Below are 15,211 nucleotides of genomic sequence, written 5' to 3'. Positions count from 1 at the left end.
GCAAGCTCCAATCGCATTGGACGTTCAAACTCCCGAATGGTATATGCCATTTCAAAGCTTCAAATCTGCCACCACCCGAGCAGCCTCTCTCCTCCCCCAGAGCCTCTTCCGCCCGCCGCCGCCCGCGCAAGTGTCAATCTTCTCACAATGGCGAGCAAGATCACCCCCTTCCTCCTCCGCTCCGGCGCCCGCTGCGCCTCGCGCGTTGCTCGCCCTCAGATCCGCGCATTCTCCATCACAGCCAGCCAGCCCAGCGATACCCTCCAGGTGGTAAGTCAAGCCACTATAGAGCCCGTCTATTGGCTCAATCCTCTGTTCAATTCACATCCCATCATTGTGGTGCTCTGCTTTGGAATGGCCCCTATGCAAAAATTTCTCGTTCCAGGTACAACAACACAGACGCTGACCTCGTTGCCCGCAGCACCGAAACACACCCGACAACAACCCCGACATCCCCTTCAAGTTCAACGCCCAGAATGAGAAGCTCATCGCCGAGATCCTCAAGCGATACCCCGCCCAGTACAAGAAGGCCGCCGTCATGCCCATCCTGGACCTCGGCCAGCGCCAGCACGGCTTCACCAGCATCAGCGTCATGAACGAGGTCGCCCGCCTGCTCGAGATGCCCCCCATGCGAGTCTACGAGGTCGCTTCCTTCTACACCATGTACAACCGTACTCCCGTGGGCAAGTTCTTTGTCCAGGCCTGCACAACGGTACGCATTTCACCCCCATTCTTGAAATTTACTGCTACATACCTATCCTTGTGCCACGATTCAAAAACGAGGGGCAGCATCACTATCCAAGAAAAAAAGTTTAAGAAAAACATACGACTAACCCCTCCATGTATCCAGACCCCCTGCCAGCTCGGCGGCTGCGGCTCCGACGTCATCGTCAAGGCCATCAAGAACCACCTCGGCATCAAGCAGGGCGAGACCACAAAGGACGGCCTCTTCACCTTCATCGAGGTCGAGTGCCTGGGTGCCTGCGTCAACGCCCCCATGATCCAGATCAACGACGACTACTACGAGGATCTTACCCCCGAGACCGTCGTCAAGCTGCTCGAGGACCTCAAGACCTCCGGCACCAGCAGCAAGGCTCCCATCGCTGGACCCCTTTCCTCCAGAAAGTCGTGCGAGAACAGCGCTGGCCTGACGAACCTGACAGCGGAGCCATGGGGAGCGGAGAAGACGAGGTCGGATTTGTAAACTATTAAAATTATTAAGGAGAGGTAGAGGCGGCGGCAAAGTAGTGTTTGACACGGGTTTTTAAATGTACATAACGCCATGTTAAATGCCAAGAAGAAAAAAAAGTATAGAACATTGTGCAAATGGTGGATGTGTACAATGCAATTGGATTTAGTAATGCAAGTGTATGCTCCTGAACGAGAGACATTGGCATTCGCTTTTTATTTTTCCTTGGAAAACTAGTAAACAAAGACGCTTATTCCATGGCTTACAACTGGCCAAGACTTGTTTTGCAATCTTTACTCATATGCAAAAAATATCAAAAAGAAGAAATAAAGGAAATGGTTTAAACAAGCCTCAAGATCCATCCCTCTCCACGCCTCCTGTTGTTATCATCCGTTCCACCCCAAATCACAATTCCAGTTTCCTCCAAGTCAGACATTGGGGCACTCGCCAACCAGCCCCGGCCCCGCGGCATTTCCAAAACCTCTTCGTCATAAGGGCCCATCGTCACCTTTGTCCACTTGCCTTCACCCGTTTTGCGTCCCACAGCTTGGAACATGGCTGCCGTGATGCTTGCAGCAGTCATGCCCACCGGCGGGATTTGGAACAGCCATACGTCGTTATGAGATTTGCCAATGCCGGTATGGCTCTCCGAGGGAGAGGTTGCCTCACCCATAGTCAGGACCAGATACTCGGTACCACCACCAATGGTGATGGCCTCAAGAGAAGACACGCTTCGTGGCCCAGGCCAAACCTGAATATTCTCAGAAGAAATCTCTTTCGAGGAGGCCTCTGGTGCGTTTTCATATATAGACTGCCATCCACCACGGGCCCGAACCGATACCTCGCCGCGAGTAACGCGGTCATCAAACATTTCGACTTCGAGGTTCAAGAAATCGACCTGACCTCCAATCTCCCTCTGCCCGTCAAATCCACCAAAGCGGAAAATTCGGCTCTTGCTGATGCAGATCGATGTGCCTGAGCGGGAAGGCCCTGGTGCCGCGGGCAATTCTGTCCAAGTGCGTGAGTGGACATCAAAAGCCCAAAGGTCGCTGGTACGATCGCCACTGGCATTGATACCAGCATGCACGAAAAAGGTACCATAGCCATCAGTCTCCTCATCACTCGCGTTTTCGGCAACGTGACCAACGATGGGGTCCTGCGGAATGCCCGTCTTGGAAGTATCACCAAGCGCCCACTCCTGCCAGCTCTGAGCCTGGGTTGGCGGGGGAGGGGCAAAGTCGCGGGGTCGATCTGTCGCAGTAGCACAGTGATAGCTTCGTGGTGCTGGGTGAGGGATGATTGATCCGCCCTTGACTGCTGGGACAGGGTCAAGGTAGGTCCAGAGGCGGGTGCGAGTATCGAAGATCCAAACTCGGCCATTTTCATCAAGAGGCCTCATGTCAGATCCAGCGTAGCCGCCGAATACGAAGATTCGCGAGCCAATGACGGCAGTTGCATGCCCAATTCGAGGCGGAGGGACGTCACCAAGATCTTGTGCAGCTCGTCCCTTGCCCTTGTCAACAGATGCCGCTTTAGTGTCGCTCTTGGTCTCATCAGTCTGCTCCGTGTTGCGGCTTTCGCCACTGTCACTTTCATCTTCTTCTCCGACTTCCTCGCCAAGATCTTCAGCCTTGGATTTGGCCTTGGGGTTCTCAGCAAAATCCCCTGCTACATCATCTAATTTGCCCTTTTTACCCTTGTCCTGAATTGGCGTCGGCGTGGGGATGGTCGTATCTGGCTTTGCTTTGATTTTAAAGTAATCGGCACCGGCGCTGCTGAATGGAAGGCGGATGACGAGCATATCATTATCAACGGGTTCGCGGGGAGTGACTTCGCCGCCAAAGATGTAAGCGCAGCCAGAAATGATATCAAGAGAATGCGAGGAGCGAGGAACGGGAGGGAGATCGATACGCTCCCAAGTGCCTCTCATGCCCTCTTGGTTGGGTTGTCTCCGGAATGCATCGAGTGTGAACTGTCGCATAACGGGCAGAGCCGGTAGAGAGGGCAGAGCAGGCATTGAAGGCAAGGCCGGCATGGAGGGCAGATTGCTCTGCGCGGCGTTCCATGCCTCTGTGGAACGACGCTTGATGGTGCCACCAATATTGTCCATGGTGGTGATATGTGGCTTCGCCATGGCGGTAGAATCAGGGTATCTTGGGAAGCTGAGGCGATGATGGAAAGTCGAAAGATGATAACAAGGGAGGCTACGTGGAAGACCAGCAGCTTCAGCAGCCCAAGAAGAGGAGCTTGGGGTGGATTAGTGAGATGCAAGATGGTTGGCTGCTGACGCTGGTTTGGTTTGTGGTGGATGGAAGAGAGAGTCGGGCAGATGACGTACGAGCACCTATTTCAGTACTACCTGGTAATGTGGTAATGGGTGCTGCCAGTCCCTGTAGACGAGCGACTAGAGGTGCCTTGTGAGCCCCCAGCACACGCCATAAAGCATGGAGCTCCAGGGCTTTCACGCCGTGCCGTAGCGACCGCGGCCGGGTCTCGATCGTGTGGGCTTCGGGGGCTGTGATCCTTCAATCGAGGGCGAGTGGAGACCTTGTCAGTCAGCGTGAGGCGGAGCAAATTGGGCCAATCGAGAGGCCTGGGCTATCAAATGGCAAATCTGGCTGCTTCTCCTCGACCATGATGCAGCTATTCATCTAGGTGTATGCAAGTCAGCATCCAGCAGAGCAGGAATTGGTGCAGCTTTGTGCGTTTCAACCGTCTTTCGCTAAGAGTGTGAGGCATCGAGTGAGCTGACGGCAATCGCTAGCGGGGCTTAGCGTGCCGTTTCACGGATGGTGGGGTGTTCAGGCTCTATTAAGGCTCTAGAAGCGCGCCCACTTACCCTGTCAAAACACATGTCAATGAAATGATGGGAGTAGGTATTTGGCGAGCGTGCCACGTAATCCAGTCCTTGACGACATTACAGAGGTTATCCCTGGCATTAAAGTCAATATTTAATGGTTTTGATTACATTAAGAAAAAGGAGTATAACGTGACAGCTTGTGTGGATGAATTTATCACTATGTACTTGATTTTCTCGAGGATATCTGTTGCTTTCCTAACCAGGTCAGATACCGCAAGGATACCAAAATAGCACATCAAGGCATAGTTCCCGAAGGAAAGTGGTCGTCACGAAATCCAGGAGTCATTTATGAGGAAGAGCATGTGCTGTCTTTTCTATATAATACTACCAGCTATTCGAGATTTTTATAAGGAGCGTCCTGCAGCAACGGCAACCCAATTAAGTCAGCAGCCCAGACTATTGGCTTGTCAAGCTAACAACATAGTCAGGAACGCATCTCGAGCAGGGTTACATCGCTAAATATAAACACATCCTCAGAAACGCAGCCTGTTAGACTTCTATTAAACCCACAAAGCTAGCAAAAGTCACGAAATCGTTTAATCTAGTTGGAACGGCCTCGTTCTCTCAAATATGAGGCTGTTACAGCAGCCAAGGGTCATTTTGCGTAGCGAACTTGCGTTACGGTTTCCCTCCCTATCTTATAGAGAGCAACTCATTCTCTTTATTTAGCTTGAGGTGTTTAGATTGGCCTAGGCCCGGCTTAAATATTAATCCTAGCTTCATTCCTCACCTGAAAGGTAGGCTGCAAAGCCTCGTCAAATCATTACTTGTAAGCCCTTGTAATGAATTCACTAATAGATACCTAGACCTAAATCTTTATCCTTAAGAATCTTCGGTGTATTTATCATTTCATAAATCTCCAAATCCAAGACACATCTTTAGAAAGTATTAGAGAGGGATGGAAACAAGGTTGAGCGGAGATTTGAAATCACAGTAAGAGTGAGATCATATCTCAATATTTCTGCTATCTTAAACTTCAGTGGAGTCCCTTGCAGTTTCCAAATTCGTTAGCTAAATAAACAGTAAAGATCGAGAAAATTACTAATGCATTTTAAAATGCTAGTCTTACAGGACACAGACGTCGGCATTCGGATAGTATTATAGATTTAGCAATGAAGACTTAGGGACGAACACTTATATATATAGAGGCATTCTAGTTAAACTTTTTATATTATTATAGAGAATAAATAAGCAAAAAAAAAAAAAAAAACTTACTTCTGATATATCTGCCATGTCTTTTTTCTCGATTAAATTCACCGCAATGCGTAGGGCAACGCTTATTGCATTCATTTCCAGTTTACTTCTGTCTTATGTTCATGGCCAGTTCATTCCAGAGATTGAGGCAAAATATTCTTCTACCCCCAAGCCATTTTCACTCAGCGTGAATCCTTCATTCATCGAGACGACACGACTCAAGGTGCAGCTGGGCAGGATAGCCAATGACCTCGGAGTCGCCCCTTTTACTGACGGAGTTTCGACTGAGATGGCCGCAACTCTTCAAAATTACTGGGTTAATGAATTCAATTAGACTTCTGTACAGGAACAAATTAACCAAAAGTCCGTTTCCTTTTGCCTTAAGAGACTCGAAGCGCAGCTAACATGGGATGACAGTTTCACAATGTTTACCACGACTGTCAAAATAGACGATCAGAACTATACAGAGCCAATACCGCTTCACTTTGTGCATCATCGCTCAAATCGTAGCGATGCAATTCCTCTTCTCTTTCTCCACGGTTTTCCGGGTTCGTTTCTAGAAGTAGGGCGAATCATCTCGTCATTGACTCATCCGCCCAACTCGTCTGTCCCGGCTTTCCACGTCGTAGCCCCGTCTCTACCCGGCTTTGGATTCACCCCTGCCCCCGTGCATGCCGGACTGGGCCCGATCGAAGCGGCTCATGCCTTTAATGCCTTGATGCACCAATTGTCCTACCCGCGATATGTGATTCAGGGCGGAGATCTTGGATCTTTTGTCCTTATCTATCAGGCTGCTCTCCATCCCGAGAGCGTAATATCTGTACTCTCCAACCTTTGGGTCCCTGCTCCTAACTCCTCGGATATTGCACGTTTTGATGCAAATGAGACGACACCGGGAGAGACGGCTTATATCCGCAACATAACAGCCTACCAGACAGAAGGGACGGGATATCTGTTTCTGCAGTCCACGCAGCCCTTGATGGCAGGCCATGCTTTGACCGACTCTCCCCTAGGTTTTGCGCTTTACATTTTCAACCTGATGCAAGAGCTTGGGACCTTCTACCACTGGTCACTGAGTGAGATCATCACCCGGGCCATGATGTACATTATTCAGGGTCCTTACCCGGCAACACGCTTCTATAAGGAGTTTCGAATTGCCAATCAAATTGTCGGCACTGATAGCTTTGGGCCAGCATTGTTTGTTAATGTTCCAGTCGGTGTTACACAACGCCCACAGGACGCCGGATAGGGTGTTCCACTAGATTGGGCGCGTAGGACAGGCAACGTCACGGCGATCTATGTGCATGACTTTGGGGGCCATTTCGCAGCGTATCAGACGCCTGACACGCTGCTAGATGACTGCTGGCGATTCTGGGGGAATAAAAGTGCCTCCGGCGTAGGGAAAAACTAGGTAGTATATAAGGAGACTGCAACAATAGGATATCCAATCCAGACTATTAGCAACTTATTAACAGCATGCTACTTATACCGTGTATTGGTGGTAGGACAGACAACCAATGAATAGAATACGTATCCTTGCGTTAATAAAGGAGGCATCAAATACTCTGTCTACTTTACCCTCTTAGACTAAAATTGTCTATATGCCGACAGTCATATGATAGCATAAGCTCCGCATGTTTTCCGTTTCCGCATGTTTTCCGTACATGATAGATGCCAGGTAGTGGGGCTCAAGCTGAAGGACATGGAGAGGCAGCCGACGGAATACCCTCATGATCCTTGTATGCCAGGATCTACTTGGAGAATTAACACGCTCCATTTCTTCATAGTATACCAGCTACGCCGTCAATCAACCAAAGAAGACTACGAAATTAACGGTATATTTTTCTGCCTACAGAGCGTTGCACATTTGAATTGCACTCCCAGCAATAACATATATCTTCATGTTCTCCGTCTAGATAGCAGGTAGTTCTTCTGTAGAGCACCAGAATTTCTGCATCAATACCCCTGCATGCGCATCAAGTATTAAGTTGCTATTATTGGTCATACACAGCTGATGAAGATGGGCGTCTAAGCCACACCACCATTGCAAGTGCAGTAAATGGAGGTGAACTTATCCAATACTATGCTTTCTAAAGGAACACGCTAGGTTGAAGGAACCATCCTGGGTTAAGGCCATGACGCTGTATTTTATTCTGGTCTAGCTCATTTGTCCCCACGAGATCATGTAGCATTGTGCTGTCTTCAGCCACTTCCCTATCGGCAGCTATCTTGGCCATGTTTGATGTTGCACAACCCTCTTCAGCGATGTGCAGATACTGAGCAACAATCAGTAATCAGGTTCTGCATGGCAACCTTCAGTGAGCGGCGGTAGTCTCGCTTTGATTATTCCCAGCATCCGTTTCGGTTCCCAATCCTGCAGCATGGCCGGCGCTTAGGTTCGAGCGACCCTGGTCGCGGCTGGCCACCCTTTCAACATGTTCCATTCACCAGGCTCTGGGCTGGATCGGAGACGGTACCTTGCAAACCCGCGCTCGCGTCGTATTTAGAGATGCTCGACGAACCCACATAAGTTCTCAAATACATAGATCTTGGATACGCCTGTCGCTACTTAATCAGCCTCTGCCAAGCACCGACAATTATTGCCTTTCTATGATCAGTTCCCACTTGTTTGGTGGTTTGTACCCATGGAAGAAATATACCAGAAGCTTAGCGTGGTGAATCTATGGCAAGGATTCGGGAATTCAGATGAGGCCTCATTTGAGGTAATCGAGGCATGGCTTCATCATAGCTCTGGGCAGATCCATATGAGCCGCAAGCCTGTATTTGTCAAAGAGTTAGATGACTGGCTAACCGATGAAACTGACGGCGATGGCGATACAAAAAAGTCTCTCGTTTTGCGAATAGCTCTGATAGGCTGCGATATTAAAAAAAGGATCCTGAAGCTCTCGAGCGATGTGATGAAAACCCTACTCAAGTCATTCGACCTCGAGCTGGCCTATAAATACTCACAGAGTTGCATCACCAATGTTGCTGCCATTCCGCCGCAGTCAAGCGAGCACCAGGCGTATTCCTTCTGCTACATGCCAAAGCTTGCAGCAATGTGGGCACATCGTCGCTTCGATGCACAGAGTCCAACAGATCGGTCATATCTGACGCAAGGCGTAATATTTCTCGATGAATCCAACATGCTATTCCTCTCAGAGGTGTTTCGCACACCCTGGAGCGCGCTTCTCTACGAAAGCCCCATGTTTCCGGCCTTTCTCCTCACCCTCATTCTCAGCACGCAGATTCATCAAGGGGAGGAGAAAGTCAAGCTTAAAATACGCGCGAGCGAAAGATGCTCCTCGGCTCAGATGCCCCGTCAGGGATACGACAAAAGTGTTATGAGCTTGTTTATCAGCTTGGCCGCCGAAGCAGATAGATGTGCTGTGAAGCTGGGCAGCTTGAGTAGAAAAAGCAAAATGGTGGAAAAGGCCTTGAAATTCATATTGAAGAATATATCGGAACGTAGCGATGGAACTTCACCAAGACATGCATCAACTGAAGCCTGTCAACTATTGAAGAGCCATGTGCTTCTTTTAGAGGATAGGCTGGAAATGCAAATGGTGGACATGGAATATACTTTGAAGCGTGTCCAGCTTCAGATCAACATTGTTAGTGTCTTCATTACTTCTTCATTTATGCTATAAGAGATTGACTGACATCTAAAAGATTGCCGGCATCATCTCTAGAAGCGATTTTCAAGCGACTCTGTTGTTGGCAGAGTCTCAGCACCGCGATTCACTCTCGATGAAGACCCTTGCCATCGTCACCATGTTTTTTCTCCCAGGAAGCTTTGTTTCGGCCTTATTCTCAACATCAATGTTCGACTGGGACAGCGTCAATCCCTCATCGAACAGTATCGGGGTGCAGCCGCTGCCCCAGTTTCGACTGTACTGGGTCATTACTATCCCGCTCACCATCATCACCTTCATTCTATTCTTTATGTGGCTATGGGTGACGAAATTAAGACATGATATCCAGAAGAAGATTGGAGATAAGCTGAAGGACAGTTACTTTGCACGCATTTCTGAAGAAGAAAAGGCAGAGCTGAATTTGACTCAAATGGCAAAGCTACGGAACGACACAAATGTCACACAATAGGCATCAGTTGATGAGAACGAATCTCTCTCTTTTTTTTCCTCCCCGTCATTGTTAATTTTATTCTTTTTCTTTCTCTTATGAGTTAAATGATTCCCGGATTTGTTTGTTGGCGATTCTCCGATTGCTAGGTGAGCTTGGTGGATGGAATGGATGAATTACATGTGCTACAATGCATACTACCTGTCTATGCTAGGTATTTAGATAGCGTGTATCAAATAATTAAATAATACTCCGAAGAAAAAAAATTAGTCAATTAACGGCTCATACTTTGAAATTGCTAGCAAAAGTCAATCGGAGCGGCTTCATTTTCTCCTTCTACTCCAGTAATGACGCAGCACGCTTGTGGTGGGGCTGCTAACGCTGGTACTTGTAGAGCTCAAGCACATGCAAAGCTTCCCCTCTATTAACTCTAGACCTACAGCTCACCCTCTTAATGTATCCTTTGCCGCGCGGCAATCATATCATGAACCATAAGCGATAATATCCAAGTGCAGATCTTTTTACTTGTGGATCTCTAATTTAGCTGATTATGCCTATTTCTACTACTTCATAGCTGTCCATTCGCTCGATAGGTTGGGTCACATAGCGTCGGCCTTATGGCTGCTTATGCTTCAACCAGCGGCATTGTGCCCGCGCAGCTGGGTTTCCTCGCCCTATTCAATCCTTCGCTGGGCCAGACGGATGAGACAATTGACGATCAGATCGTTTACTATGCCTCTGTTTCTACACAAAGCTCCAGCCGCCGGCGGAGGCGCGCGCGCACGAGACCGACAGATGGCATCTCCCAAGAGGAACGTCATGAGCGGCTGCGACAGATTGGCCTTGCCCAAGGAATGGTCAACTTCAGCCGCGGTTTCTCTGATGGGGCTGCGGTAGATGCTATTGACACCGAGAAGTCGAGGGTGATTGCGCATGAGCTGGAGCCGGGATGGTGGATTCTTGCGGTGAGCCTTTCACAAGCCTATTCTTGCGTTGATGATGCGCACAGTGAGTGCCTGTTAAAGGTGATTTGATTGCTGACCTTGGTATGAATAGAGCATCGACCTGAATAAAGTACCCCTCCCTCCAAGACTACCTACTAAGACTGGAGAGCAACAGGAGGAGAGATTCGAGTATTCGACCCGGGAGATTAAGCCAGCTGCACTACTTCTGAGGGATCTGCTGCGTGCACACAGCATCTTTCTCTTGCATCATGGATCATCACTGAGCGCCTTGTTTGTTCGATATCGCCGAGTCAAGTTCATCTCGCTGCTAGGCCGCTACTGGGACCTGTTTCTATCCACCTGGAACGTCATGCTGCACGGGAACCCTGCAAGAGACATTTTCGGTGGGATCAACGTTGCTGCGTCTGGAGAGCTCGGGGTAGGAGTCGGTGAAGAAGACAGGGGAAGCGGTGAAAGAGAGGTGCTCGAAGGTTTGGTCAGCCGAGTGGAGGGTCTTGTTGATCTTGTCGTCTCAAGATTCGGGCCTGATGATGTCGAGCCAGAATCGGGTAAGTCGAAGAAATCGGAAAAGACTGAGGTAGAGCCATGGCTGGGCAGCGGTAAAGAGCCTAGAGCTGAAGACGGTGCCATTTTCCTCGGAACGGGGGCGTTGTCACGCAAGTCTCTACGGGACGTGACAAACTGGATGGAAGATCTTTATACCTGGGGTGAGCACGCATATGGTATCATAGAGAGCCCAACTTCAACACGGCGCGCTCGAGGCAAGAAGTCGTCTTCCAAAGTGGCGGTTCCGGATGACATCCAGCATCCAAAGCCAGATGCTCCACCCAAGGCGACGGAGCCTGCGGAAGAAGCTGGCCCATCTACGAGTGATGCTCAAGATGCTCAGCCAAAAACGTCAGAAGATGGACAAATTCAGGCAGCTCAAGAGCCTGAGGTTGGAAGACTTGTCGACAAGATGACTAGCTATCTGACGCTAGGTTATGGATCCTACTGGTCTTTTCCTGGCGCAGGAGGCAATTCGTCAGAAGCGGCCAATCAACAAGTTGCCGCTGATGACAAGTCAAATGCCACAGGCGTACCGGAATCGCGTCCCAAGTTGCCCAGACGGCCATCTTCTATGGCTTCTAGCTACTACTTGATTGGACTCCGAGGAGACATTGAAGACGAGGAGATGGCTGAGAATGTTGCGGAAGAGAATCTGGGCTCAGACGACCCTGATGGCAACGAAAACAACTCTCGTACCGTTCTCCGCACTCTCCATGTTGAGCTAGAAAGCTCATCTGCTACGGTGAACCGCCTTGACAGTTCCATCGTCAAGGATTTTGAGCATCCTGCTAACCCGTTGACTTCATCCCAAGAGGTGGGAAACATGCTCCCCAACTATGCCTCTCACGACGCCAACATGGCGGAAAAGCTCCGCGTCGTTGTCTACGTCAACAAGCCCTTCATCTTTACCTTTCTCTTCCGCCTCCGCACCGATTCCCTGGCTTGGGACATGCTTTACCGCTCCCTGCACTATCAGCTCTCTCCGCTAAGGAAGCCACTCTTGGCATCAACCAAATACCGTCCCGAGCGCCCAGACGCCGGCCCTGTATCATCCCACATCCAAGACCTCGTATGGGATCCGCCCTCGCTCACCGTGCACTCCTCCATACCAAACATTCCCGACTTCTTCCCCGACCCTGCAGCTTCACCGTCTTCTTCACCGGCGTGGTCCCGAGCGGATGCTGTAAGTACACACCTCCATCTCCTCAACGTCTACGCCGCGACGCGTTCCCGCATCACCGACCTCGAGCGCACGCAAAAGACAAATCGTGGATGGTGGATCGTCTGGACGAGGGTCCTCCAGCGCACCGCCTCCACCCCTTCCACAACCCACACTGCCACAGCGGCACTGCCGCTATCCACCATCCATGAGTCTGCGTCGTCATCATCCCTGAACTCGAGTTCACGAGCAAGCAACCATGAAGACGAAGCTGTCCTCGAAAACAAAGCCCCTTCATCTCATCACTCATCTTCTTCTTCTACATCCTCTCACTCACCTCCCCCTATCGTCGACAAGGAAATATTCCTTATCCGACGTGCAAGTGACCACATTGGCTTTCGTATTGCCTCAGACGAGGGAGGTTCTGGGGGTGGAGAAGGCATGGGTCGGTTAGCGCAGGGGATTGGCGTCGATACGAGGCGATATATCGAAGAGTTGTTGACCCTGTTGTAAAAAGAAACATAAAAAAGAAGAATATGACGATTTGCAGTTAGCGGCGTATCGCATGGGGAGGCCCTGTTTTTGGCGAGTTAATAGAAATTTGAGCTCTGGTTGATACGAGGTGACAATGGCTATCACAATTACCCAAGATTGCATGGTAAAGTGTTGCCAATGCTACCTATGTTATGGCGCAACTTCGAGGCGTAGCATAGTGTAATTAAGCGCAGCGCAAATGAGCATTTTAGTGCATGTACACTCTACTCCATATTACTTGGTAAAAATTACAACATTCACAGCTCACAAGAGTCACACGCAATCACAACCAAAATGTGTAGAATATCAAATATTGATGGGCATCTAAAAGGGTATGTCATTCCACGTTGTCTCCAATATGAGAGGACATGTCTATAAAATTTTGTCTATATATACAATAGAAAAAAGATTTTTTTTCCCGTTCCCTTTGTATTCCCTCCTCAAAACTCGCGTTAAGAGAGGGCTGTTGTTATTTTCCGTTCCGGGACGAAATTTCAAAAAATGTGTGAAGAATAAATAAAAAATAATAAAAGTAATCATTTTCCTATTCCATATCGCATTCCCATCCACGCCAGGGATGGTGAATCCAAACAAGTTAAATCAACGAATGTAGGGTATAACGTGAATTTTGTCCAAAAAATGGTCAGGGTATATGTGCGCCTTGAGATTTGAGACGGAGTATGGCAGAGGATACATATACCCATCATGCATAGATTGTCTTGGAGACAGCTTAGTTGAAAGACCAGGTGCAAGGAGCACGGCCAACGCCAAGACCGCCGAAGAGGGTTGTGAAGACCGCCTCACTGACATCGATGGAACCACTCGCGCAGCCCATGCACTTGTCAACGACCTTGGCGGTGGTGGTCTTGCCATTAGCGTGGATAGTGATGGTCTTGCCGCACATAGGGTTGTTGTTGGACTCAGTGCCCATCTGCTCCCAGTTGATAGCAACAAGGTTCTCGGTGGTGTCATCACCAGTGTTGTCGATACCGCAAGAACCGAGACCGACGGTGTAGTAGGTAATGTCACCAGAGAAGCTACCGGCGCCGCTGCTTCCGCTGCTTCCACTGCCACCAGCAGCAGGCTGGCTGGGGCTAGGAGAAGGAGAGGGAGAGGGAGTGGGAGTCTCGACCGGGGGAGGAGGAGGAGGAGCCACAGAGGAGCTTGAGGGCGCAGGAGCAGGCACAGCCTGGACCGAGACCTTAGCAGAGGTCTGAGGAGGAGGAGGCGGCGGCGTGAAGACGGACGAAGACGAGGCCGCAGCAGTGGTCGGAGGAGGAGGAGGCGTGCTGCTGGTGGTGGGAACCGCAGGAGTGGACGAGGAGCTAGGAGTGGTGGAAGACGAAGGCTCTAGGAACTCGCCGGCAGAGGCAGCAAGGCCGCTGCTGGTGGGAGCAGCCACAGGAGTGGTCTTGCCGTCCTGGACCACGTAGGTGACGGTGGAATCGATAACCTCAGTGGCGGTGACAGTTTCGGTGTGCCACACGACCTCGGTCACGACGGCATCACGAGCAGCGTGGTGGTGAGCGTGGTGGCCGTGGTGAGGCTTGGCGGCAGCGGCCGCAACGAGGAAGGCAGAAGCAACGGTAAAGGTCTTCATTTTGAATGACTATTTGGCTTAAGGAGCGGTGGTGTCGCGATGTTGTTCTGTTCAACAGGACAGCTGATATAGCAAAGTGCCGTAGAGGCGAGAGTGCAAGTGAATTGAAGGAATGTGGGTTGCAAGAGGAAGGGAGAGTCCTGCTCCGAATGTGGGAAGTAGATCGACTATGAAGTAAGTCTGTTTCGTTTGCGAAGAAGAGAAAGACGAAACAATCAGCCAGGGGGAGGAGGCTGGATTTATTAATGGGATTGCAGCTTACAAGGGCTCCCAGGATTAATACGGAGCGCTAGCCGGGGGTGTCTCAATCGCTCGCTCGCTCGGCTTGGAGTGGCCCATTGTGGGCGTCTGTTCAATTAGCCTAGCGCCGTTGACACTGAGCTGGAGCCCCTGCTGGAGCCCTGTTGGAGCCCTGCTGGAGCCAAGCGCCGCGCAACGCAGCCAGTGTCGATAAGCTGCCTGCTTACTGCAAGGGAGTTTGGCAGCGGAGGCGAGGGATGGATGGAGGCCTAAGACAAAAAGAAGCGTGCGCGCACTGTTCAAAAAAAGAGCGAGCAGAGACCCCCAACGGGTCACAGCCGCGCCGAGCTAGCCAGACGGCGCTGCCACGTCGCTGCTGCGCGCCGCCATTGGCCCCCGGCCTGCTGTAGCGCCTGTATTACAGGGGCGAATAGCCTTCGCGGGCTCTGCAGGGGCCGCCATCCGGACCCGTCGCAGGGTCGCAGTCAACCAGGTACCCGGCTGGCCAGCCAATGGGCGCTGGCCGGTGCCTGAGGCGCTGCGGGCCCTCACACACAGATTGGCAGGACTCGCAAAACTCGAAACATGTGCGGTGGACCTCTGCTTTGCAAAAACTCACTCGCCATCTCGGTGGATCCGCACGCACGGGCAAGAGAGCAGAGAACAAAATGCGCCTTGTCATGCAAGTTTTTTCCCTTGTTCTGTTCACGCTTCTTTTAGCTCTACCCCCATGTTCGCATTTTGCCGACCGACACTTGAGGGAAATTCTTTCTTCGCTGACCCGCTTCGTCTGTCATCCACCCACTTGGATCTTGACATTCTTGCTACCGCCCGGCTA

The 15,211-nt window shown here is 50.5% G+C and overlaps 6 protein-coding genes across 6 annotated transcripts; 4 read left to right on the top strand and 2 right to left on the bottom strand.

Moving 5' to 3' along the window:
* Nucleotides 1-147: 147 nt before the first annotated feature.
* On the top strand, nucleotides 148-1,204 carry GGI43DRAFT_381345 (thioredoxin-like [2Fe-2S] ferredoxin-domain-containing protein; the record flags this gene model as incomplete). Its single annotated transcript, XM_083203113.1, has 3 exons — nucleotides 148-270; nucleotides 422-712; nucleotides 851-1,204. 3 exons carry the CDS (start codon nucleotides 148-150, stop codon nucleotides 1,202-1,204), a joined length of 768 nt encoding a protein of 255 aa, XP_083063497.1.
* Nucleotides 1,205-1,529: 325 nt separating this feature from the next.
* On the bottom strand, nucleotides 1,530-3,299 carry GGI43DRAFT_421261 (uncharacterized protein; the record flags this gene model as incomplete). Its single annotated transcript, XM_083207923.1, has 1 exon — nucleotides 1,530-3,299. The coding sequence occupies one exon, from the start codon at nucleotides 3,297-3,299 to the stop codon at nucleotides 1,530-1,532; it is 1,770 nt and encodes a 589-aa protein (XP_083063496.1).
* A 2,215-nt stretch (nucleotides 3,300-5,514) lies between these two features.
* Nucleotides 5,515-6,886, top strand: GGI43DRAFT_398502 (epoxide hydrolase family protein). Its single transcript, XM_083205225.1, has one exon. The coding sequence runs from the start codon at nucleotides 5,668-5,670 to the stop codon at nucleotides 6,490-6,492; it is 825 nt and encodes a 274-aa protein (XP_083063495.1). The 5' UTR covers nucleotides 5,515-5,667; the 3' UTR covers nucleotides 6,493-6,886.
* A 798-nt stretch (nucleotides 6,887-7,684) lies between these two features.
* GGI43DRAFT_296519 (uncharacterized protein) lies at nucleotides 7,685-9,592 on the top strand. The gene is made up of 2 exons (XM_083201462.1): nucleotides 7,685-8,857; nucleotides 8,916-9,592. Exons 1-2 carry the CDS (start codon nucleotides 7,889-7,891, stop codon nucleotides 9,345-9,347), a joined length of 1,401 nt encoding a protein of 466 aa, XP_083063494.1. The 5' UTR covers nucleotides 7,685-7,888; the 3' UTR covers nucleotides 9,348-9,592.
* A 351-nt stretch (nucleotides 9,593-9,943) lies between these two features.
* On the top strand, nucleotides 9,944-12,512 carry GGI43DRAFT_381341 (uncharacterized protein; the record flags this gene model as incomplete). The annotated part of the gene is made up of 2 exons (XM_083203112.1): nucleotides 9,944-10,291; nucleotides 10,383-12,512. 2 exons carry the CDS (start codon nucleotides 9,944-9,946, stop codon nucleotides 12,510-12,512), a joined length of 2,478 nt encoding a protein of 825 aa, XP_083063493.1.
* A 646-nt stretch (nucleotides 12,513-13,158) lies between these two features.
* Nucleotides 13,159-14,796, bottom strand: GGI43DRAFT_296480 (RlpA-like double-psi beta-barrel-protein domain-containing protein-containing protein). The gene is made up of 2 exons (XM_083201460.1): nucleotides 14,396-14,796; nucleotides 13,159-14,313 (listed from the first exon to the last, which is right to left on the bottom strand). Exon 2 carries the CDS (start codon nucleotides 14,131-14,133, stop codon nucleotides 13,264-13,266), a length of 870 nt encoding a protein of 289 aa, XP_083063492.1. The 5' UTR covers nucleotides 14,134-14,313; nucleotides 14,396-14,796; the 3' UTR covers nucleotides 13,159-13,263.
* Nucleotides 14,797-15,211: the final 415 nt, after the last annotated feature.

Source organism: Trichoderma evansii, assembly GCF_050947405.1.
Source record: "Trichoderma evansii strain SZMC 28006 chromosome Unknown GGI43scaffold_4, whole genome shotgun sequence".
NCBI lineage: Eukaryota > Fungi > Ascomycota > Sordariomycetes > Hypocreales > Hypocreaceae > Trichoderma > Trichoderma evansii.
This window is presented reverse-complemented; position numbering and strand designations above follow the sequence as displayed.